The sequence below is a fragment of the Trachemys scripta genome, chromosome 3 (genome assembly GCF_013100865.1).
Source record: "Trachemys scripta elegans isolate TJP31775 chromosome 3, CAS_Tse_1.0, whole genome shotgun sequence".
NCBI classification, from domain to species: Eukaryota; Metazoa; Chordata; order Testudines; family Emydidae; genus Trachemys; species Trachemys scripta.
In genome coordinates this window covers 158,412,457-158,439,272 of record NC_048300.1, presented here as the reverse complement: position 1 = coordinate 158,439,272, position 26,816 = coordinate 158,412,457, and the positions used below count along the sequence as shown (strand labels likewise).

Genomic DNA, 26,816 nt, shown 5'->3' with positions numbered 1-26,816 from the left:
TGCACATTTAAAAAAAAAAAAAAAAAAACCTTTATGACACCAATAAATGGCACAATATTTTAGACCATATGCAAGTTTTCTATTTTTCATAAACATTTGAACTATTTCAGTAAACATTTAGAAGACTGTATACTGCATTTCCGACTTTCAGTGTGACAGCTGACAGCATAAATTTTCTGGATGATCGTGTAAATGTTGGTGCAGCTGCAGCAACAGTAAGACATGCTGAAGCTTAAACTGTTTGAATACATTTTTCATCAGATTCACAAATTGCCAATGATTTACACTCACTATGTTAATTCTAGATGGCCAGTAAAAATAGAAAATAAAATTTGAACCCTTTAAAATTATTTTTGGAAGTATTTTTCAACTGTACAAATAAGAAATTAGGACAAGGTATCAAATTATCCGTTTCCTGCAAATAAATAACACATTAAACAACAATAGTGCTTTAGAAGAGGAAATCTCTGTGTTGAAAAAATATATAAATACAACTTATGCACATTAATACACAAATCTGTTTTTACTACCTAGGTAATTCAAGTAAAATATTTAGCCTACAAAATTAGAGGCCAAATCCTGTGGACTCTTAGGAGTTTCTGAAGTAAAAGCTGCAGGGTTTGGCCCGAGTTCAGGATTGATTTTCACTGCACTGCAGTCACAAAAACAAAATCATTTCAGCATAATCTTAATTCTGATTTATCTGTATTAACAGACCTATCAACAAAAGCTATTTCATTGCATTCTATTTATTGCAATATATAATAAATTCCAAAGTACCTCTCCCAAGCTCTATTCATTATTATATCAATCATTAAAATTGCAAGTCAGAACAAAACCGAACCAGCACTACTACTTGCCAGATAACAAAGATAAATCAGCCAAACAACAGGTACCAATTGAAAATACCTCAAGTATTTGCTATTCTCTTAGATACAAACACTCAAATTTCCCTTCACACTCATAGCCCACAAAAAACTTGGGGGAAAGGATGGGCTTTGCAATGTGCCCAGAATTTCAATAGATCTGTACTGTTTTGGACCAAAGGGGAAGTGCATTCAAACTGTAAATACCCCTCCTTCTGCCTATGAAATATTGAGTTCCAGGGATTTCTATGGGTTTCCAAACTGACAGTTAACTGCTCCTACTTCTGTGGCTCCTTGACTTGACATGCAACTCCCACAGGAGGGCTCTGTGGAAGCAATGACATGAAGAAGAACAATTTGTCACCGGGCCCTGCCCAAAGAGTATTGAATTTAGACTATAAATGATATCTGAAGCTCTCAGCCGCTCTCTGTCATCAATCAAAGTACCTAAGTCTGCTCTCTCAGAACACCGAATTCCAACTGAAAATTATAAAGTCTTCAGCCATGCCACCATCATGTAATTCCTTAATGAGTTTCCACAGGTCAGAGACTTCGTCTCTGTATGGGATCTTAGCTCAGTGCTGATAAAGTTAATGGATGCACATGCTGACCTGCTGGGAGAGTGCGCTTTATTTCACCTGACACTAAAAAAAAAAAAAAAAAAAATCACAATTACATATGTGAACAGACTGAGTGAGGCTTTGATGACTGATCTTTCTTTCACTGTATTCCACGGGGACAAAGTTGTCTTTGTATTTGCATAGATTTTTTTTCACAAAACGAGTTGCACTTAAATCAGAGCGTTCACCTCCTGGCTATCCTTCCAAAACCTCATTTCACCTGGGAAAAACTAGGCTTCATATACTTGATGTTAAGAGGATGTTATATTCTATTTTAATGGGATGACTCCATTTAGGAAGCCTCCTAATATAAGCTTTTTGTAACATTGGGAACCAGCGTAAGGGAAATGCCATTTCCACTCTAAGCCTGTTGAAATGGATTAGATTAGGCATTGAGATGTGTCATGCTTCAGCTAGGGTGATATTATGAGAGAGCCTTAGATCTCACTCTGCTACGGATAGCCTGCTTCCATAGTGTTTCCATTACAACTATATGCAGCAATTCTACTTGGAGTTTTGGACACACATTTACCAAGACTGTCTCCAGTCATCTGGCATCTAGTTATGATAATCTACATTGGGAAGAAATTCTTTGATCCTTGTTTAGTTAGAAATTTTCAGCCCACCTTCTTGAAGTTTGTACTGCTAGCTAGACTCCCATAATTGATAACCTGAAGAGGCTTCCAGTAACTGTGGTGGTTCTAGAGAGTTTTGACTTTGTGTGCTGATGCTACCCACTCACACATTCTCGTATTCCTCAGAGCTCCACTCTCTCACCGGATTCTGGAATTTAGCAGAGGGAACTGAAGTGGGGAGCTGAAAAGCCCTTTCTACCTCATTTATAAATACTGAATGCTATGACTGCGCTCATACAGTCCCAATGATCCCCAGAAGGGTCCCAAAATCGTGCAGCACCAGGGAAATTGTGCAGCACGTGCTGCTTACAAACAGGGAAGGACTGGTAGCGGAAGTGGGTGGCAACCTGGGCAGCAGTGACCATGAGATGGTTGAGTTCAGGATCCTCACAAAAGGAAGAAAGGAGAGTTGCAAAATACTGACCCTGGACTTCAGAAAAGCAGACTTTGACTCCTTAGGGGACTGATGGGCAGGATCCCCTGGGAGGCTAATATGATAGGGAAAGGAATCCAGGAAAGCTGGCTGTATTTTAAAGAAGCCTTATTGAGGGCGCAGGAACAAACTATCCTGATGTACAGAAAGAATAGCAAATATGGCAGGCAACCAGCTTGGCTTAACAGAGAAATCTTCGGTGAGCTTAAACTCAGAAAGGAAGCTTACAAGAAGTGGAAACTTGGTCAGATGACTAGGGAGGAGTATAAAAATATTGCTCGAGCATTCAGGGGTGTAATCAGGAGGGCCAAAACACAACTAGAGTTGCAGCTGGCAAGGGATGTGAAATGTAACAAGAAGGGTTTCTACAGGTATGTTAGCAACAAGAAAAAGGTCAGGGAAAATGTGGGACGCTTACTGAATGGGGAAGGCAACCTAGTGACAGATGTGTGGAAAATGCTGAAGTACTCTATGCTTTTATTGCCTCAGTCTTCACAAACAAGGTCAGCTCCCAGACTGCTGCACTGGGCAGCACAGTATGGGGAGGAGATGAGCAGCCCTCAGTGGTGAAAGAACAGGTTAAAGACTATTTAGAAAAACTGAACATGCACAAGTCCATGGGGCCAGATACTCATTTCATATTCAGGCTTACCCTGACATTATTAGTTTTCCAGGTATCCCAATTCCATAAGAGATTTTTGGAAGCAAGCCTCCTCACTCTACCAAGATTGTGACTACCCCCCTTAAGATAGTCCAGGAGTCACAAGGAAAAAGCCTTATGGAAAGAATAGCAACTTAACATGGCAACATAAAAATTAATAGAATTATAAGCAATTGATATCTAAAGAAGATGGTACAAATATTTAGGTTACAAAAATAACACAACAAGATAGCAACTGCAATAAAATCCACAAGCTAGTATAATATAAAATAGGCTTGGAAGGATTAGATTTGTTGGTAAATGTTGATATCATCATATGCACAAACCAACAAACAGTATTTCCATTGATAATCGAAATTTACAGACAGGAAAATTAAGAAAAATGCTGCTTGAGAACTTAGAGTTTGATTTAAGGCTATTTACTTCATATATTTTGCATGTGATGTTAACAATTTGTGTGTTAATGGTTATAAACCTTTAACTTTTTGAATCTCAACATCTACCGGTTATTAAATAATGATTATATGACCTACATTGTCTAACTTCCAATCATTTCCGGCAATTGCATAAATTTAAATCAAATCTTAAAATAAACATTGATACCTGTCAAAAATAGTTTTTTAAATTGAATTCTGCCATGCCTACATATAAACAATATAGCAAGAATCAATGGCATTGGTGACTATGTGGTCTACTTGTTCTAGCACAGGGCTGGGAATCAGGAGTTTTGGCATGCATTCCCAATTCATCACTAACTCTGTGTAACCTTGGGCAAATCACATCCTCGATTTCAATTTCTCCATCTATAAAATAGGAAAAATAATTCCTAACAAGGCTTGGAAGCCTCTCACAAGCTAGTACGGTATTCTCTATTTGGGATTTAAAGTCTTGCTATATATATTGCATTCAGTGACTGAATATAATAGTGGAATATAGACACAGGACAGGAAACAGGTCACCATCTGTGTCAGGTATATATGAATGAGTGTGTTGGGTGGGGTGGTTATGGTTAATTTCTCTGGCCAGTAGACTTGCTTTGTTTTGGGGTGGACTGGGAAAATCCTGAAACATGTAACTCTTTACAGTGAGACAGGAGATGCAACGGGGAAACAAGAATGGTTAAGAAGCCTGTAACTTTATACTCAAAATTTCCCTGAAAAGGAGATATTCTGGAGAAATTAATATACTTGAGAGGTCAAGAGCATGATGCACTGGAAACTCTGCAAGTTTCAACCCCTGGAGTTTCCAGAGTAACTTTTCTCCCTCTCATGGTTTTTCTGCTGGAGGAAATTTATCATATAATTTCTATGTATTGATTTACTGCCTCCAAGTAATAAAAATGTAAAAGCCCACCTACTTTATTTTCATGACTCAGAAAAAAAACAATATTGTGAGTTCTTACTACTGGTCACTGTACATAACAGCACATACCAAACGTTATGTTCAGACTTGTGGCAACAGCATTGATAAAAACAGTGCATAAAAAAAGGATATAAACTAATATGTAGAAATTAGTTTTTGCATTTTGGAACAAAGCAACATTTATCAATAGTTGCTAAAATGTAGAGAGCAAAAATATGTTTGAGCTTTTAGAAAATATTGTTACAGAAGGGACACTATTAATAAAAATTATTTAAAATGTATGGAATTTGATCATGTCCATCTCTGTTGGTTAACCAACAGCAACATGACTATGAAGTTACATTGCAAACTGCAGTTCATAAATTGAGATTACAAATGAAGCTTTATAATTACCCTCGCACTGGAATATTCATATTTCGTGCTGATTTAGTAACTTCTTCAAATTTTTCTATGCTTTCTTCTATAGAACAATTAATATTCATTTTGTTGAAAGATTCAGATGCTGCACCAAATACTGATACCTCTGTAGCTCCTGCTGCAATCTGTAAAATGTAATTCAATAAAACAGAACTGTAAAGATGTATAAATTTAAGTTAATTATCTGTAATTAAAGAAGAAATTCTAGATCCTTAGTTTTAAACAAATTTAACAATATATTAGTCAATATAGTATACAGTATATAACTCTATCTGAAGTTATAATAATTGCAACTTTAACTAAATTTTCTTCAGTCTATTTGCAACCATAACGATTTTGTATCATTTGCTCTCTTAATTAACTCAAATTGCCAGGATATACTTCCTTCCCTTTGTTATTAAATGGGATAAGGCCAGTTACTGCTTTATCAATTAATACACGAGTTTTTAAAATGATAAGCTTAGGTATTAAATTGTAAGAAATGATGCAAAATATGATAATAAAATAAACTATTAACTGCAGTGATTTGGGCATATTACATGCCATTTATGCTATTGACACGTGCTGTTTAAATATCATTAATAGAGCAAATAAAAAACAATCTAAAATGTCAATTGGCTCCACACAATCTGTTCTCCATACCTTTAATGGGACTTATCCACATACATCCCTGATCCTTGGGGAAAGGGGGGAAATCCCTCAAGAATTCTGGGCTTGTCCACACCCAGTTTTTGTATCACTTTAATCTTATCTGTTTCAAAACAGATTCATTAAATTGGTACAACCTCTAGTGTAGACAGAGGTAGGAGGTGCTTATGTCAGTATAGTTTATTTCCCTAACTGTAGGAGCATCTTTATCTACACAGATAGCTAAAGCAGTACAAATCTGGGAGAAAGGCAAGCCAACCCCTTTACACCATTCTCCTAAAAAACCCAGGCTCTGGGTTAGGTCCCAATCTGGCTGTGCACAAGCAGTCCCCACTTACATCACAGGAGGATGGAGAGGGTCAGACTGACTTTCTTCTACGTTCTTGATGGTGTTATTTTCTTTCCCTCTGGTTCTAAATGGTTTGGGGTATGTCTACACTGCAATTAAAAGCTGACTCGGGCTAAACAGTTGTTTAACTGAGGTATAGATGTTTGGGATGGGAGGGTCCCAAAGCGTGGGCTGCAGCCCGAACCCAAACGTCTACACTGGAATTAAACAGCCCCTTAGACCAAGCCCCACAAGCCTACATCAGCTGGCATGGGCCAACCACAGGTTTTTAATTGTAGTGTAGGCATACCCTTAGTCTTCATCATGCAGCTCAAACACAATCTGTTCTGAGATTAAACTGCTGACAGCAATAAGGGGAAGAAGGTAAAATAAATTTGAGGGAGAAGGGAACAACATTCCATGAGAAAAAAGTACTGTTTGATTGGGAAGGTTTGTTTCCCATTGGAAGGGAACCAGGGCAAAGACAGTGTGATATAGCCATCACAGCTCGCCTAGCACAATACAGTAGTCAGCAAGCTAGTCTCAGAATAAACACTGGATCCCAGTTCAACAGACGAGTTAGGGTCAGAGTCAGGCCAGGGTGAGAGACCAGAGGTTGTGGCCTGGCTGGAGTCCCAGGGCAGGGGCAGAGTCAGGTTACTAGATCACAGGCAGGGTCACAGATGACTATTAGGCTGAAATTAGGAGGCAATATTCAGGCTCAGAACCTGCCTTGGGTCAGAGACCAAAAATCAGCAAGTCAGGTCACAGCAAGCCTGAAGTCTGCATAGTTGCCCAGACAACTTCCTGGGCCATACACCATGGTTAAATAGTGATCATGGGCCAATCAGAAGGCCACTGTCACTCTGGACCATTTGGGTGGTATGTCTTGCTGTGCCTAATCTCCACAGTACTCCTTGGAGAGGTCTTGACATGACAAGGTAGGCATGTCAGCTTCCCCAGCTCCACAGCCCTGGGTTCTAATCCTGAAGATTCTTATGCCTGTTCTCCTAAGCCCCTGTGTTTTCTTCTCCTATCCACCACCCTATCTCATGGCTCTCAGCATGCTGATCTGCAGCCTCATCCTAACAGCCGAAGAGCAAGTCAGCAGGTTCTGCTGATGCTGAACTCTAAATTCAACAGGTCAATGTACTGCAGGATTGGTGCCTAAACTCCCAGCTTTGGTAAAAAAATTAAATTGCCATCCCACAAGAATTTCCAAATTTCATTTGGTCCCCATTCAGAAAAAAAGTAGAAATCTTGACATTTTTCACAAAATGAAATATTCTAAAATATTTTAACCTTATTGATACATTTCTTTTCAGTAATGTTGAAACTGTTAGTTTTGACTTTACCCTTTTGACTATTACAATATAACATAAGATAAAATAATAGTCAAAACAAAACATTTTGACCTTACAGAAAAGGTCTGACAAAAATCAGTATTTCACAAAAACTTTTCAATTTGGCTGAATCTGCATTTTCTGATGGAAAAGCATTTTATTGGGAAATTTTCAACCGGCTATAGCATCAACAAGCTAAAGAATGAAAAGGAATTATTTGTTTATTTCTTAGGGTATGTACTACAACATTTACGGCATCTTTCAAAGGAATGTGTGGTTGATACTGACCACTAAAATTACATTTATGGAATTTAATCTCACTCTGTAAAATCTGCGAGTTTCCTTCATGAAAACTGACATTTTTTCAGAAAAAAAAAATACAGCCTAATTCTAACAGGACTGGGTGAATGATATGAAATAACTGGTTTAAGGTACCGTGCATAAAGTGTTTGAAACATGAAGAACTCAACTGTAGACACACTCTAGCAATCCACTTACAGCAGAATGAAAACCTTGAAGATTAGGTGTGAGTACAGGATATTGGACCCCAGGATGCCGCTCGATCCTTCTCATTACTTCTGTGTGATCTGCCATCTTAAATACATAAATATTTTGCATTTATTTTTCAGTTATGCTAATTAACAATTATCTGACTATTTTAAAAAAAAGGTAGATATGAATTTAAGGATGGATGCAATTCTGCTTTGTCATAAGGTCATATAATAGCAGAAATAATACACTATAACAGAGCATTGCCTGCATTACACCATGCTTTGTCTTGTTTATGCATATAGTTAATGAAAACAGTATGATCTATAGCTAGAGAGTTGAAAAACGTGCAATATGTGTGAGAAAAAAATAACAAGATTCTATGGAATATAAAAGTTTCTGTGTTCATTTCTATTTTGATAATCCAGAAAATACAATTTTCAAGCAAATAAGGAAGCCATGATTTAAGAGAGACATTGGTGGTGACGTGCCATATAATTTAGGGTTCATTAAATTTATGAAGAATGCTACTTCGTTATATAGAATTATCATAAATACTACAAAAAAGCCTATAATTTTCAAGCTAGTATATAAATGTTAACCCCTCTGTTTTACTAAGGCATTCATCATGAGAATGGGATCTGTCTGTGGGTTTAAACTTTTCCTGCAGTTTCCACATGTCAATCTTCTCCTTATTAGAGCAATTTATTACTATGTAAATTATTCTAGTTTAATAAACAGAGGATTACGATGTCAGGTGTAGACAAGGTGCAGTAGCAGATGAAGCCTAAGGAACAAAGATTCTATTGTCAAACAAAAGCCTTTGGGTAAAATTTTCAAAAGCACCTAAGTGACACAGGAGCCCAAATCTCACCGAAAGTCCATGGTCCTTGTGCACTTCTGAAAATGTATCCCCTTAATAATAAAGAAGTTAAGAGAGTTATAGAATATAGAAATGTATGTAGAATTAATCCTAAATATTATTAATTCAAATATCTAAAACTAATTCAGTTCTTGGCTCCATTCTCTTTGTGCCCTAACAGTTCAGCAAGGAATTTCTTGAGTGGTGTAAAGGCTATATAACAGCCTCTACAGCAATTTTTCCTCCTGTTCCCCCACATAAAAGGTGTTTCTGGGCAAGCCAAGGGCAGACGGAAGCATGACAGGACTGTTCAGTGTGATTAGGAACATCCCTTACATTGTTCTAAATTACACTGAGACCTGGATTGGCCGCTGGTCAACCCCAGGATCAGGGGAGAGGAAAGATAAGTTTGGACAGACCTAAGGCCCAATAGGCTTACAGTCAAAAGATTCACAGTCATTCATTTGCCGGTTTCTTGTTTGCAGAAATAAGGCACAAACTAAGGAATTATTCTGTAACTCTAAGTAAAACATTTTGGTATACATTGAGCTAAATTCTGGTTTAAGATGCTCAAGTACAATTCCCATTTTGACACAACTCTAATGAGAGCTGCAATGAGACTCTAGAGACAGAACTGGCTCCCTTAAGGGACAATTAATTCTTTTACCTACATTGATTACGTTACCCTTTCTGTCCTCTATGTCAGTGGTCTCCAAAGTGGGGTGCGCGCACCTCAGGGGGTGCACCAGATCCTTGGGGGTGGGCAGCAGAAGGACCACTTTTTTTGTTTTGTTTGCGCTTTGGCAAAATTGGTAGAGCCAGCGCGGCAGGGGGTGCATGCTCAAAATTTTTTTTTACTGATAGGGCTGCGCAATCAAAAAGTTTGGAGACCACTGCTCTATGTCACTATTCACTCCAAGTCAGCCCAAATGCCAGGAGAGAAAGGTGACTTTTAGTAATCTAAGTCCAGTACTGGCATACAGCAGTTGCTGAATTCTTAGCCTAGCTCTACCCCTGACTCAGTGTATAACAATTAGAGCTAGTCGGAAAACTTATGCCAGAAGGTTTTTTCATTAGTATTTGTTGATTTGTCAAAAAGTAAACATTTTGTGCAGACAGTTCTAATTTCGATCAAGTTCTAACAGAACCCAGACAGAGTTATGGCAGAAACTTGCTGCTTTTCCTGCCAGATTGCCTGCCCTGCTCCTTGGCAGCCCATCTGAATGACTGCTGGGGAGCTGGACTTTCAGGGTCCATGGTTTCCACCATGCATACTGGCTCGGAATCCAGGGCTTCCAGAGTCCCGGGTCCTGAGGCAGCTGCCAGGTGGACCAGCCTGGAGCCAGGGCTCCATTCCTTTTCACGGAGAATTTCAAAATTTTGGTTTTTATTCCAAATAAAAATTAAACCAAATTTTAACATACTGAAATCCTCCATGAAATGGAATACCTTTCTCCACCCTGCTCTACTGGCAAGTCACTTAATCACAGCAAGCCAAGTTCTACAATGGGAGCCAGAGTGATTAGAAATGTGAGTAAAAAATAAAATTAGCTTGCATTTTTCAATTTGAATCTCATCAAACTGGCACACATGTCTTCACCATTTTGTCCTTTTTCCATTTGGAAATCATTTCCCCCTCTAATGTTAGGAATGGAAAAATTAATAGGTCTGTTTTTACTTTCTTGCTTTTACAACATCCATTAGAAAGAGTAACAAATAGTGGCAGTAGTGTTAGATAGATGATTGCCACAGTGCAAACATTATTTTTGTGAATGACAGTGGTCATTATACCTCATTATTATCTTTTCCAAGATACACAGATGTGGTGGGGTATGTCTGACATTCAAACCTTTTCTGTTAGAATGGAGAGAGAAATTCTTCCTTCAAATTAAGATAGGCTTACAGCATTCCTTTGTTCATATTAGCATGAAGATTTCTAACTATATACTTTCGAAAATCCTATTTACACCGAAATCATAGCTTATCGCTCCAAAAACACAGTCAGTCAAGATCTGGTGTTATCAGATATGCTATTGGGGAATACTGTGCCCCACTATTATCACTTATCTCGAATAGCTCCCCATGGGTACAGGATGTTGACAGAGGGCACTATATCACTTCAACTGTTGACTAGGCTCTCACATTTGGGGTCATTCTTCAGTTTCCACTTGGTCATATTGTCACCAGTCGTTGCCATCCCAACTCTCACTCCATTAAGAGTACACCAGGGTTTTCATTTGAGCTCAGAGCCTGGAGAGAGTTGTTCTGAAGGAACCAGATTCTCCAAGATCAATGGCATTTCCTGCCATTTTATTTCTCTGTAACCTTCCATAGTGGTATTTTGTGGTCAGGGATTTTCAGAAGTAAAGCTCTTTCTGGACTTCAGCCTTTTGGGTGGTATAATGTGTCCATACAAGTGGGTGTCTTTGATGATGCACCTGTTTTTGTCTCTTCTTATTACTAAACATATCCTGCTTCACTGATGGCAGTGCAATCCTTTTGGGGCAGAATAGCAACAGTGTGGGAGTCAGTATCACACTCCCTGAGATGACCTTGCAGGATTAAGTTCAGTATCGATTTTGTGAGTATGGCTTGAGCGTGACCATACTGGGGCGCAGTACTCTGCAGTAGAGTAACTGAGCAAGACTGGCTGCTTGGAGTTTTTATGAGTCAGATCTCCATTTTGTGTTGGCCAGTTTCTAGAGTACACAATTCCTGGAGCTCACTTTCTTTTTCAGCTTCTTGATGTGGTCTTTGAAAATCAGCATTTGATCTAATGTGACCCCACGGTAGTCCAGATGTTCATAAGGCTCAAGGATTGTGCCATCTCATAACATATGGGGTTTTTACTTGGCCTTACAGTGTTTCAGGTGGAAGACACACACCTAATTGTAACATCATGGAAAGTTCTGTTCTGACTGCAGGGTACATGTTGTGCATAGATGCTAATGAGAATAAGAGGAACTAAGAACTAAGAGGAACACCCCTATGAAAAATGGGGCACCCCAAAATTCATGGGGTGTGGAAGTACAGATAAGGAAAAGAGGGTTGAAACCCTCATGCTTATACATAAGATGTTAAGTGTGGTCAGAACAACAAGATAAAAGAGTTAAAAGTGGGAAGACCCAAGGGACAACTCCAACGGATGACCCTATGGGAAACCCTAGCAGGGACCCTCCCTCTATCGATGATCATCTATTAAGAGGGCCATCACACCCTAAAATATCTTTGAGGATGTGAGTATGACTTAGTCATTGCATGGGTTTTTGTAGGATTTGTATATGCATGGGTAATTGTGACTTTACTTATTGCTTTAATGAAACTTGTAGTACAGATAAGACTTTGTACTTATGATTATGTCTGTGGTCGCTATTCTTGGACTTCAAATATTTCTAGTCTCTCCAAATTTGAGACAAGCACCAGAGGTAATATTGACTCTATTGAGCTTGAAACTGTAGCAGCAGGAGCTAAATCCATGGTAGTTTAATACAAAATTACTAAATTCAATTTAAATAAATAATAAGGTTACAGTAAGGATAGTGGACTGTAACTTTTTGTACAGTTAGGGTATTTATGTAGTTTGAGCAGTGCAACCACTTGGGCCGCTTTGGGTATCTGCACTGTCTTGTGAAAGAATTAAAGAAGTCAAGAAGCCACTCCTGTGCTCTTGTCCTAAAGTGACCCAATAGTTAATTAGATATACATCAAGTCCTGCTGCCTTTCCACTTTTCAGGGATTTCATGACAACAGTCAGCTCCCCAGTGTTGAGCTGCTCATTGTGGACTTTGCCGTCTTTGAGGAGTGAGCAAAGTTCCTGCTTAACTTGTTTTGCTTTGTGGACTGGTTTACCATTTAGGATGAAATGGTTTGTGACATGGTTGGGAGAGACTTTGGCAATGAGCTTTGGTTGTTGTCCATCAGGGTTCAGCTTGAGAATGGTGGCTCATACTTCTATACAATTACGGCACAGGTTTGTTCTTTCAATCAGCTCCCTTCAAGAGTAGCATCCCTCCTTTCTGATCTATCTCAGAAACCTTTCCCCAAGCCCAATTTTTTCTTCACCGAAGGGATCCGAGTCAAACAGTTCTGAATATCTTTTCTATTTTGGCTTGTGTTTTTCTAAAAGACCAGGTATATTTAGTGTCCTACAGCCCCTAGGGATGTGCTTTTGGGCAGTTTTCAACATGAGGGAGACAGTCTCCATAGTAGTTGTGTGACAAAGAAATATTACAGCTGGATCCATCCAATTCAGAGGAAAAGACTTCCCACTCAGCCTTTACCATAATGATGAAAGCAATTTCCATATCTCCGGAAATACTTTGCTGTTATCACACTCTGACTGACTGGGAGATGTGCAAAATAGCTGAGTATTGTAAAATTCTAGAAGGTATTTGGCGAGGGTGATGATGTTTTCATAATATCAAAATGGATAATTCTTTGAGAAATAAAATGTGCTCACTCTATATTTCTAAAGCCAGATGTTCAGATTGTGGGTCTCTGTTGGCTCAGACTCTTTGCAGCATCTGGCTGTCATGCTTCAGTTTTCCTCTCTTCCAGCTGGGGGGCCACAATCAATCAGTGATGTAGGGTTCAGTCCTTCATACTAACCTCGATAAAACAGTCCTTCTTCTTCCAAGGATCAACAAAACATGTCCAAACTAAACAAACTAGTTCATCCAGCCCTTTCAAAGCTTGCTGGTCTTTTTTTGCCCAGTTAATGCAGGGTTCTCCATTTTAGCCATCCTTTTCCAAACCCTCTTTGTAGGCTTTATAACTCAACAGCCCTTTTTTCCCCTACAAGGCTGGGTGTCAGTCCGTCCCTTCTCTGGTGGAGCGGCGATGGTGTATGGGATCACAGTACTTCCCTTAACACTGTTGGTTTAAAACAGGGTTCAGAGTGTGTGTTGCAAGTCAAACGGTAGCTAGATTTAAATGGCACCAAAATCTTAAAAGCTGTTGTGCGATTTCATCTAAAATGGAAGAACTCTCATTATACTGGCTGTTCTCACAAAATGTGCTGATTGCATCTGAACAGGCTCTTTACTGGTTTGGAATCTGAAGGACTTCTGAGATTCAAGCGAAGCAGGGTCAAATTTGAAATTCCAGTTCCGACCATCTCTAATTTTAACACTAGAAACACAAATTGTAGTTTCTAAAAATTGCCAAAATTTATGTTACTTCTTTAATAAAGGATGAATTAAGGATATGATCCAGGCAGGTGCAGAGGAAGTTGAGTGTACACAGCACATTGCAGGAGGCTCTCAGCACTTTCCACATCACATCCTTAGTCTGTATGAAAACCAGGATAGATGAGATATTTATTTCATAGCTTCACAAATTTGTAAGGCAAAAGCAGTACTAGTGGGCCCTATACAGTAAGTGGCATGAATGCATAGATCCAACTTTAATCCACTGATTATGATTAATGAAGCACAATCATTAGTCCCCACAACATCCTCTTCTCAAAATTCTTTTGTTGCACAAGACCCATATCCATTAGCTCCATCAAATTTTGCTTTGGTAAAGAAAATGAGATATAAAAAAAGAGACACATATTTTTGGTTTCCCATTGGGAAAATATATCCTGAAAAATGTGGCGCAAACAAATGGAACAATAGCCTCCCCAAATTTAACCCTAAATATATGCCTTTGCAGAAGTAGATATAGGGCTCCAAAGTGTTTAATAGATACACACACCATTTACATGTACTCATGCCCGTAATTTATCCCATGTCAGGGACAGGATGTTGGTGCTAGGCAATCTATTTATAATAGCTTCTACATGAAGTCAATCAGTATAACAACCTAACATATGTGATAATCACCTAAAAATGCACTTGGTAATTTCTTATTGCTTTAAGAACAAATTTTCAGTCCTTAATTAAATAAAACAAGATTTTCATTTTTCAGACCTTTGAAGCCAAATGTTTAATGCTAAATGCTTGAACTAATTCCACACTTTAAAAATCATTGCATGATTTAAAATATATTTAACAAAATGAAATGACGCTGTGATTCAAGCTGTACAAAACTGCTTGTTCCAAATAATGATTCATGTATTATATTTGTCCCCTTGCTATTTTTCCTGTAAGAAGAGTCTTATTTTAACAAATTGCATTTTATTACATTTAACATTTTAATACAATATTTTCCAGATTTTATTTTAAAATATGCTTTTTAATGGGAGTATTTATCATTTTTGGCCATTTAGATTATAGGTATGGGATCCTGGTTTATATGGCATCTTGCTACTGTGGAACTTTTTCTTTTGGCTTTTTTCAGTCATAAATTCCCTGCCAAACAAAACAGTAGGAGGGAAATCATAAAAGAGCTTTAAAATACTAAAAAAAAGAAATAAGTGAATGAGTGATCTAAACATAACCGGGAGTTCTATTCCCATGACCTATGAGAAGAAAAAAGAAAGGGGAGAAAGAAAAGACATAATCAAGACTGCACTCCATCTCCAAGCAATACAACTTTATCATTTAAACCAAAACTATTTTAAACATCATATAAGCCATTAAAAGAAAATATTCAGACTTGAATTTGAGATAAGAAGGAATTTTTCTTTTTTCTGAACCTGACAAGTCTGAGCTAACTTTGCTATTCTAAAGGTCTCATGGGAAAAGGAAAGAATTAAACACACACAAGAAAAAGAAATAGACCTATGTTTGCCTTAGGCTTTGCAGGCTAACATTAAAACCCTCTGTTATTGTCTGACGCTGTAACTATCAACGTGTGATGGTATAGTGCATGGTGAGTTATAATAAAAGCTTTTAATGTGAACAATTAAGAAAGCATACTGCAAATTTGAGCTAAATTATGTAACTGGCAGGCTACCCAGAAGAACGCATCGCAGTGGAGAAGACCAGGAGGCATTATGCCAATGTTCCCTGGGCTCTCCTGTTGTTCTGGCATGGAGGGAATAATTTGTGACACACCTTTAGAAGTACAACATACTCCCTGCTGCACAGCCAGCCTGATCTGCTGGCCAGCACACAGGGGTAGAACCATAGCCACACCAAGTTTCTCCCAGAGGAATATCTGGCATGAAACCCCTGTACTTCCTGGCACACTCACAGCTGTGATGTGGATAGCTCTTACATGGCATGGCCTTCCAAGGCAGGGGAGAATCCTTACTCCCACCAACTCCCCTACTGGGATACTTAATGGCCAGGCACAATCTAAATGGAAACATTTTTCACATATTTTAACAGACAATATGCAGCAAAAACAATATATCAAAACTTACAATCCTCTGCCTCTCACTTCGATGATCTTCAAGTATTTATCATTCTAGTGCAATGTAAAATACCCCTGGTTAAAATGCTCTGTGTACTGTCCTTCACTAAATTCTGTTTGCATGAATGATGAATGTTGCACTAGTTGCAATGCTATTTCTGTTCTGTTTAAATTTGTAGAATGAAATAAAGGTTAATTAAAATAATAATAATATTAAACATTTTAGACTTAGAAAGTTTTAAAAAATGCTTGATATACCTATGCATGTATTTAATTTACATAAGCATAAACTTATTTAATTAAATGCACAAGGTCTGATTACCATGAACAATCAAACGATCACAGATGCAAAAATACAAGTGTATTTCTATATGGAATGACTGGGATTGCATGTGTTAAATAGGTGAGTGCATTCACAAATGGCTAGACACATAATTGATCATTTGTACATGCAATTACTTGACATGTGTATGCAATCAGATTAATTGCACCCAGAAATTATAAATTCAAATGTGCTTGCATTTCTTGGCATGCAAGTGTGTAATTAAGTTTCTGTAAATAAGTTTAAGAAATATAAATCATAATTGATTTTCTTCAGCTTTAACTGCAACAGCAATCAACTGTAGTGGGAGCTGAGGATGCTTAGTATCTTTTGGAAGGTACTCAGTGCCCCTCAAGATCAGGACTTAATCTACAATATCAAACCTTGGGCAAAATCCTGCCGCCATTGAAGTCAACTGGAGTTTTTAAACTGACTTTAGCAAGGCCAGGATTTCACGCCTTCTTTCTGCTGGTACATAGCAAAAGTAGCATATAACATGCATATTATAACTGCTGTTGAATAACCTCCATATGGCCATAGACAGATACCAAACATCTATAATGATACCAATAGATCCTCAGTTCTGGAGCCTTACAGTTCCATCCATCTGAGAAAAACAAGTGTCTACTTTAAAAGATCTCAGCATGATTCATTGGCATTCACCCTGCATGCCAGACAGGAAGGGACAGATTTTTAAAGGTAGTTGCATCTTTAGCCACGTAAATACCTTTAAATAATTAGCTCGAAATTCCCTATTGACCAGTTAGAATTTAAGGCTTTAGAACTACAGAAGGGATCTCACTGCAGCAACTAATTTTACAAAACACAGTAGATACGCTCATTTGTACTCTCTTACATGTAATTATTAGCTAGGGTGTGAGAAAACTCAACTGCTTTGACTCTTCTGATAATTAATTTCATTTCTGAATAGTGTGGCATGTAAACTGAAATAGTTCTCAATTGTGTGCATTTTACCTACCTGAGGTACCCACTTTGATGAAACAAAACTGGTTGCTTCTATTACAGACAAGCCTGCTTTGGAAAGTCGGTTGATTAACTCAATTTTGATATCTGTGGGAACTGTAACCTATGGATATGGAAGCATTTCATTGTAAAATATCTGTCATACAATAAGTACCTTTTGCAAATAAAATGCCCACAGTACAAAATAAGCATCCACACTTTTTTTAAAGTAGTTAACCATGACCACATACTCTTCCCCTTATGTGCAGGCAGTGGGTAGCAAACACACAATGGCCCAGGAAGCAGTGGGCATGCACCCACTCCATTCTCCACCCCTTCCCTGGAGTCTGAAGAAGCCGTTCCATGAGAATGCCGTGCACAGATGGCTTCACAAGAGATGACAGAGGTGGGGATAAAGCATCCCACAGATGAGTGGGGACCCAGGAAGCAATCACTGTATACAGCCTGGTCCACTGGGAGGAAGAATGCCAAAAATACCTACAGTAATTAATTTTCCCATTGTCATATTAATTCTCCAGCCACGGTGAGGTACATGAATCTGCCTTGCTGCCTATTTAAAGGGGTGTTTTATTCTGGGATATGGTTGGGAACCATGGCATTGGGGTCCAATTTGACATGGCCCAGCTTTATTCCCACTATATTAGGCCATCATCCAGTTCCCATCCCAGCCACCAGGTGGAAGATAGGGTAGAAACAGAAATCTTGCACAATTTATGGCAATTTATTTTTCTTCTCCCATCGGCCACTCCTCAAGAAGGATGATAGAACCTTAATTTATTAATGTAGCATTTAAGGTGCTGATCAGGGATCAGTGCCACAGAGTGCTAGGCATTTCCTGCACCAAAGAGTTTTCAATCTAGGTTATGACATCATAAAGCTGATGGACATAACAAATGGGAGGAGTAGAGATGGAGGATGGTGCAATAGTAAAGCAAGCATATCTCAACACAACAAAACAGTCATGTCTTGCTATTTATTTTAAATATCCAATCTAAAAACCAATTAATTAGGTAGAAAAGGATTAAAAATTATGACATGTAAACTGTACATAATGATAAGCACACACATAAAACTATGCAAAAATGGATGGTGACAGAAATTACCTTTTCATTTTGTAATCCGTCTCTTGGCCCAACTTCTACAATTTTAACATAGTCAGGAAATCCAGATATTTGAAATTCCTGAAACACAAGATGATAGATTCAATATTAAATAAAAATACATGTTTAACATATTATCAGCTTTACCATTGCTTCTTGTAAACCCGGATATGAAGTCATTTTATCAACAGCAAAGGAAACGTGCCTGCAGAATGCCTTTAAAAAACTTCTGTGGGGCCACATGTTGCACACCTTAGATGGGGGAAGATGTGAAGGAGCAGAGTTTATTTGCATGAATTTTCCATTTTTCTATCAGGGTCATAAATTATTATTAATTATTATTATTATTAAACAGAATGTATTTATTTAAATGAACATTGTACTTTATGGCACAAGACATATTTCCTATGTCAAAAAACTTACAAAACTAAGGGCCCAATCCTGCAAACATTTATGTATGTGAGTCCAACTGAATAATGTGTGTAAATGTTTGCAAGATTGAGCCATACATCAGACAAGACTGAGGCACACAAATCAAGGGGAGGTGAGGTGAAGAGATTATTAATGATGACATAGAAGGAGGACATGCTGGAAGAGATAGGATTTAAAAGAGAATAGGAAAGGTACTTGCCAGACAAGAAGAAAAAGTTTACAGGTGTAAGAGCAGATTAAAAAGGTGGGAAGCTGAGGTGGGAAGAGGAGAGGAAGGCAGCAATACGGTCAAAAGACTAAGGAAAGTATAAGGAGTAGAATGGGGAGTAAAGAGAATGTGGGACACAAAAGCAGATGGAGGGAAATGAAATTTCCCTTGTTTGTTATTTGGCTGGTCTGATATTGAATCAACTGGAAAGGTGAGGAGCTATTGTAATTAAGGCCCTATGTAACTAAATATTCACAGGACATTTTGAAATGGTTTTACAGCAATTTAGAAATAAAAGCTGTATGTCTTTAAAAACAATTCGAATGGTTAAATTGGGCATAATACTACAGACCCATTTGGGGCAGGGATAGTGTGGAAGCACATGGTACTGTCAAGAGATCTGGAAGACACTGTGCTCTCTGCACTTCATTGAATGCAGTCCAATTCAAAGTCTTCATTTCCACAGTTAAAGCCCTCTATGAGATTAATTCTTGCTACTTGAGAGAATGCCACTCCCTCCATGACCTCCCATGACTGCTAAGTTCCACTAAACTAGAACAATGAAACTGTGGACCAATAGGGGAAGTCTCATGAATACAGGAGACACGGCTTTCACAGAAACCAGATCTAGACTTGAGAAGTCACTTTTGCAAAGAATAAAAAAACCCTAACTTCACAGCATTCAGTACTAAACATAAAACCCATCTTTCAACCAAGTCTTATTTGCATTGTCACTGCAGTTTCAACCTAGTGGCTGGAGAACTTCTATTTTTCAGTGAAGTATTGGAAAGTGACACAGAAATATACCTTTATAGTATCATCATATTGTCTCCCACTGACATCAGTGGATACTGTGTGCATATGTGGCCCACAGATTATATTAAATTCACTGTAGTAATATGCACAATCATACTAAAAGTACAATAAAAAAATCAATGCAGTTAGTGTACATTTATCTGAGCACTGTAAAAAAAGAAATAGAAAACAGCTGTATAGCATCTATGAGATCACATTCAACATCTGGTGAGCTAAAACTTTGTTGGCCCATTCTGAGCTCACACTCACTGAGAATATAAACCTATTTAAATTTGAAGGTAAAACTTTCACATCTGCTGCATATTGTTTTTCTTTTTTAAAAAAAGTTCTTTTCACAAATATGGCAAGACTTCAGCAAAAAGGGCATACATCTGGGTATTTTCATGATTATCAGGTAATTGTTGTTACATGACAAATGCCACAACTGAGCTATGAATAAAACTGTGACTATAGCTGAAAATAAGAGCTAAAATGAATTAAATGAACTGAACCTTATATTTAGTGCATGAAAATTTTTCATAAAACTTTGCTTGCCATATTTTTTTCATTCTATGGGCTAAATCCTGTAAATCCTTATTCAGTTCTTATTGTGGCAAGACTTCCACGGAAATCAATGGGCCAAATCCTCAGACCAGTTTAAATAGCCCCACACTACTTTGTACTGGGTCAACCATTTCAGAGGATGATGGGAGGGTGGACAGGACAACAGTTCTGTGGTGGCCGTTTTAAGGCAGCAACCAAGCAGTGGTGCATAGGGGATACAGTAGTATAAATGGATCCAAGCAGACAAGAGGGAGACAAAGAAGCAGCTGTCTGGCCAGCATGTATTTAACAGCTGTGAAAAGAAAGGGTTGCCACACAGTGGAAGAGCTGTAGCCTTTCAAACTAAATGGCATGCCAGAACCGTTTTGAATATTATGAAGGACCTTTGGGTCTATGAATACTCATTGGGTAGATAGGACACTGGATAGTTAAGTTCAGTGAAGGAGGAAAAGAGGAGATCTACTTTGTTTGGGGACAGCGAATACATGCAAAGATCAGAACCTAAGAGCATATGCTGACCCTTTTCGTCCCTTCCTCCCACTGGGGCTTAGGAGTTACTGCAAGTGCATGGCTTCCATGGGAACATATGTCCAACTTTGTTTCACAACTTTACCTGTAAATTTATGGGAAACAAATCTGCTCAATTCAACCTCCACTTTCCCAGTCACAGGGAACCATATGAAGCGGAAGTTATTCAACGCAGCTCTGATACTGCACATTAAAAAATGTAAGATTCGAAGAAGACACGTAAAGTTCCCCAGCAGTCAATCCACATAATATAAAAAAAATCACCGCAAAATAGCAACAAAAAATGAAATCACACTGTACATTCTGACAGGGTAAAAGAAAGAGGAAGAGTTTTATAAAACTATACAATCGTTTATGTTATACATATTATTAAATATGTAAATAATTTTGTTTCAAGAGCAAATGTTGACCTAATCATTTTATATGAAATACTTCTATGGAATCAAATGCAACAAAATATAAGTAGCTATTATAGATATTGAGTAGCTACTATTTATTGAACTATGTATTGGCTATATTAAATAGAAACAACTACTCAAAGTACATTGTTTGGAATATCAAAAAGGAAATGGTTGACATAAAAGATTAAAAGCCTGGAAAATTTGTTTCCCTATCCCCATGTATAACGCTTTGCCGAGAGAACAAAATGCATATAAAACTACTAAAAAAATGTTTGCCTTCTTCAAAACACAAAGCAGCCAAAGGTTTCCCCCCCCCCAAATTTTAGAAAAAGAGAAAAGGACTGACTACCCATCCTGGGACACTGTATGCCAAATTTCAGCATAGAAACATTTTTCTCCGAATTATAAATAGTTGAGAATAGAGGTTTAAACTAAGCCTTAAATATAGCATTATAATCCTCTTAAAATAACCATAATTGTAAACAAATCAAATAATAAACCTTCAAATTAAATAAACAGCTCCAGAGCCGCCACAGAATTTCCTGACGTGAGTATTGGTTTCTATGGACTTCAGCAGCAAGTATATCATTCTGATGATTATCTGAATGTCACCCGCTGCTCAGCCAGTATCCCTGGCCTTCTGCTGCCTGTGTGGCACAGAAAATCATACAAACCTGTTGCTGATTTAGGCCTTTAGCTTTATTTAGCCAACTAAATTGGTAAGGAGGAACACATTCCAGCTACACATTAGCAATAAATTCCAGTTTCATATGTTTTATATTTCCAGGCAGTTGTCTTGTGCAATCACAGGTTTCAACTTTGCCATTTAGTCACAGAGCTGCATTGGGGCGTGACGTGAAGGCACTACACTCCAGAAAGAGCACTAGGAACCATCTTGCAGCTTCCAATTGCAATTTTGCCTGACTCTTAAGTGGGCTGCACAAGAAGGGTTTGAGGCTCCTTAACTTCGTCCATTCCCATTGTACCACAAGAGCCAGGCAGATTCCAGCTGTTAGATATTTAGTTGTGGCAGGTTGTGAAATTATGGTCCCCAGCATACGTCCCCTAATTCTATGTCCCTCCAGGGTCATTTACTCATCCCTCACTTCTCTCTAAAACTTCAAAGCAGTCTCCGGAGAATGAAGCTTCAAGATCCTTAATAAAGTTAATTCAAGTGTTCAAACTCTATTAAGGTCCTGTTGGAAAATCCCAGTTGAGTTGCCTAAAAGCAAGAGCCTATCTAGCTAACACTGTAGTTATTCAAGACTAGATTGGTAAATTTGACACTGGGGACTGTAAATTTATACATTTCCTGCATCTATTTATATCAATATATCAGTTCTATACCAATTTATATCTAGCTACATTCAAAATTTTCTATATGTCATCACTAAATATCAGGGCAACCCAACATATCCTTCTAACGAGTGGCAAAAGCAGAGTTATATGGTACCCCCTCAATTCCTTTTTTAATTAAAGGAGCTTGCTTTCTTCACAGGCCACAAAATGTGACTCCGATACAAACAGACCACAACAAGGCCACCTAAACAAATATTGCTGACGTTGTTTGATACTGAGCAGCCCAGAAAAATGTAAGGTTATGATTATGGAGGGTAAATAGTTGACTAATGAGCTAATGAAGTTGACAAAAATAAGCCTATATTTATTACTTTTGTCCAGATTTCTTATTGATTTCCTATTGTCCTATTGAAAATGGTTAGAAGTTTTACATTAATATTTATGTATCAAGAGCCTGTGTGAGCTCATGAAAACGTATTAAATTAGATATTTCAGGGCATTATTGGAAGAAATGAAGTGTATTCAACTCTTCACAGACTGGATATTTGCTAAGGGGATTTCCAGCAGTACTGAAAAGTTCTAAGACTTCCATAGTCATTTCCATTCATCACTCAACTATAACTTCATACATGACAACAATTACTAGACTGCAGCAAGACAGTTTAAAACAAAAAGACAAACCAGATCAAACATGATATCATTAAATGGCTAATTCATTCAACAGATTCACAATTGTAACCTCAAAATGTAAAATACCAATGCTGGGTTAACATCCTAAAAGACACTGGTTAGTTGATTTAGTTATATTCATATATACATAGTAGGGCTTCAACAAAGTCAACACAAGCAAGTTAAAAACACAAATGATAATGTATAAATAATCAGGAAGATTGACAATTTAGATTTAAAAGCTACAATTGAATCTGCTAATTGAAAACCCAGAGGATACAATTCCATTACAAAGCCTTCAATGGGCAAAAGTCTGACATGCTGAGAGACCAAATGGCAGAGATTGGCAAAGTGACTGCAAGTCAGAGGTTTAATGCACTGGAGCACTTATGAGAATCAGTTCTTAATGATAATATGATGCTGAAGAGTTAAGAACCTTAATAATCTGGATCAAAACTATAAACTTCAAGCCATACATTTAGCCTACATTTTTGGTGGAGCGGATGTAACTAGAAGACTGGACGGGGGGATGAAGACCCAGCAAACCAACACCTGCCACCCATCTCAACTCAGATCCAGTCCCGCAGCTCAGCTCCTGCCACCACACAACTGCAGCCACCATCAACTCTCCACATGTGAGAAGGGCAACAAGTCAAATGCCAGCATTTAAGCAACAGGTCCTAAGGGTTAGTGCAATGCACTTGATTGTAATTCCTGTTCCTTGTCTTTTTTCTGGGGCAACGAACATACTTCTGATCGCCTTTCAGAGCAATACAAATCAGAAAAGAACTCTGATAAGGTGGATTCTTGGCCACCCATAGCCTATCAATTTTTGCTGACTGAAGCCTGGATTTTCAGCAGATATTCCTTACACTGAAAACTCAGTTTGTTCTGAAGGTGATCTCATGGTGTCGGACGCCATCAGGTGGTTGAGGGACATCTACATAGAACACATCACCAGACATTGGCAATACCAGGAGGGATGAGCTGGAGTGCCGATGAGAAGCACAGTCAGGAAAGTAACAAATACTTTCCTCGTGGATTGTATTTTCTAAATGGACAACCTACTTAATTCTCAATTACTGAGGCACAATCTCCACTCACTGTTATATTTTGCTTTCCACAACCAAATCTCTGTACAGCTTTTCATGAGTGATGTACCCGAGTATTCGGATTCTAATATCTAAACTGTATTGTAAAATCTATTCACCTAAATTTGGGTTATTGCTGATTATGTACTCTATGTATCATATAACTTTAAAAACAAACTTTGTATTTGTGGATAATCTAAGCACTATACACAGATGTACAGACACTTTTCTCAACCTATATATTATATAATGTTTTTAACATTAGCTTTAATACATTTTTAAAATATATCATAAGGCTAAGATTGCATTTTTATTTACTAGGTAATCTGCTTTGATCTGTTTGCTATCACTTATAATCACTTAAAATCTATTTTTCTGTAGTTAATAAACTTGTTTGACGTTTTATCTTAACCAGTGTGTTTTTGAGTGAAGCGTTAAGGAATCTTAGCTCTCTTCACAAAGGCTGTTGCATATCTTCCCCACATCGAGAGGGGAGAGAACTAATTTAATGAGCTTGCACTGTACTGATCCCTTTGCAGTGCAAGATGGTATAATTCTGGGTTTATACTCCAATAGGGGTGCAAGGCTGGGGAGCTGGGAAATTGGCTGGTGTCTTCATTGTCACTCCATGAGTGGTTTAGGTAAACCACTCAGGTGACTCAGTTGGGTGTGTGGCGCCACCTGCTGTTGTGTTGGATGATAACAAGACTCAGAAGGGGCTGGCTGTGAGTCACCGGCAGAGCAGGGAGAGAGGCCAACCCAGCTGAATAGTTAGGGGGCACAGTGGTTCAACAGCTTCCAGGCTTCACTCCATTTTGTGTGGAGAGACGCAAGCACCTAACTCCTTCCCACAAGAAATGCATTAGGTGCCTAAGCAACCTATCTCCAGGTGGATTTCTGAGTAGAACTAGGTGCCTTCCTGAAGCCTGGACCTAGGCACTTATATCTGAGAGCATGGAGGGGCTTCGCACACTGGTCGGCATCTTCCACTGGCAAGCTTAGGCAACTCCACCGTGGTGTGCTGGATTTTTGTGGAATGCATTCTTAGGCATCTATCTCTTCCCATGCTTTGTATAGGGAGCCTAGGCATCTAAGTCAGTACTTTGGATCACAGTGTTATTCTTGGATTTTGTAGGTTCCTAAATGTTAGGCCAGGGATCGGCAAACTTTGACACGTGGCTCGCCAGGGTAAGCACCCTGGCGGGCCGGATCAGTTTGTTTACCTGCCGTGTCTGCAGGTTCGGCCGATCGCAGCTCCCACTGGCCATGGTTCACTGCTCCAGGCCAATGGGGGTGGTGGGAAGTGGCAGCCAGCACATCCCGCAGCCCGCGCCACTTCCCAAAGCTCCCATTGGCCTGGAGCGGCGAACCGCGGCCAGTAGGAGCTGCCATCGGCTGAACTTGCGGACGCGGCAGGTAAACAAACCAGCCCAGCCCGCAAGGGTGCTTACCCTGACGGGCCACGTGCCACAGGTTGCCGATTCCTGCGTTAGGCCCTGCGGCACTCAGCTTTGTAATGCCTCAGTCCATTTGTGGAGTCTACCCTAAATAAGTGAAGACTATTTCTTAACTTCTCACTCTAGAAAAACTGTAATGAAAAACATGAGGTTTAATTTCACTTTTACAAGCCTCAGAACATCCTACTTTTTAAAATCCTTTACTTGTTTCTATAAACTATCTAAAGCCTCAATCTCTGATTGCAGTATATAATAAGCCCCACACCACAAACTATAAATGTTACATTTCAGAGCTGCCTATAATGTCAGCATCAGGTGAAGAATAAATCATGATTTGAATCCCTCCCCCATGTTTAATTAAAAGGATAAAAATGAGTTCTAATGATGCTTAGGCTTAGCATAATTATAAGCTCTACCAAATCCTTATTCATTTTTTTAAATAAGCGAAGTGTTGAACGTGCTTCTCTGACACTCTGCAAAACAGAATGCTTTTCCCACAGCCCCAAAGATTAAACAGATGTTCATTCTTGTTTCCTCATCCGTCACCTCCCTTTTCCTTAGTAATGGGCAAGTTCAGAAGAAATGAACCAGGTTAAGAATTCTGGCATTATTTTCTACTATATTATTGCTATGTGAAGTCATATGTTGGATGTGACTCAGAAACAATTATTTTAGCTGCACACTTTATACAGGCTACACTTTTATTTATACCATGGTGACCTCACAACATCACATCCCTTTCTGACCAAAAGGCACAACTATCACCACTCCTTTGTAAACAGAGTTTTCAACTGGGCTTCTTCACTGCATACATCTGGTGCAGAATGCAGCAACACCTGCTCACAGGACCATATTATACCTGATATATACTCTTTAAAGTAGTTGCATGTAAAGTGGTAGGCTGACTTTAAGCTGTCCCTATTTTTTTTGTTTCTTAAAAACTTTAAATAGGGACAGACCAGGGGGACATATCAACTTAGATACTTTCCTTTGTAGGTATCTGTATTGTGATAGTATTGCCATTTTCAGAGCTTCCAACATCATAACTCAGAAGAAGACT

General features: G+C 38.5%; 1 protein-coding gene across 5 annotated transcripts in view; it reads right to left on the bottom strand.

Annotated features, from left to right (window-relative positions):
- HMGCLL1 (3-hydroxymethyl-3-methylglutaryl-CoA lyase like 1) overlaps window positions 1-26,816 on the bottom strand; it is a 99,725-nt gene that overhangs the window by 55,520 nt on the left and 17,389 nt on the right. For all 5 annotated transcript variants that reach the window (XR_004645224.1, XR_004645225.1, XM_034766303.1 and 2 more), the window contains exons 2-5: window positions 18,316-18,393; window positions 17,208-17,315; window positions 7,812-7,907; window positions 4,971-5,119 (exon numbers count right to left, since the gene is read on the bottom strand). Coding sequence is in view for 3 of the 5 variants with exons in the window: in XM_034766303.1 (XP_034622194.1) it covers window positions 4,971-5,119; window positions 7,812-7,907; window positions 17,208-17,315; window positions 18,316-18,393 (431 nt within the window). In the remaining 2 variants the exon portion in view is untranslated. The remainder of the gene's footprint in view (window positions 1-4,970; window positions 5,120-7,811; window positions 7,908-17,207; window positions 17,316-18,315; window positions 18,394-26,816) is intronic.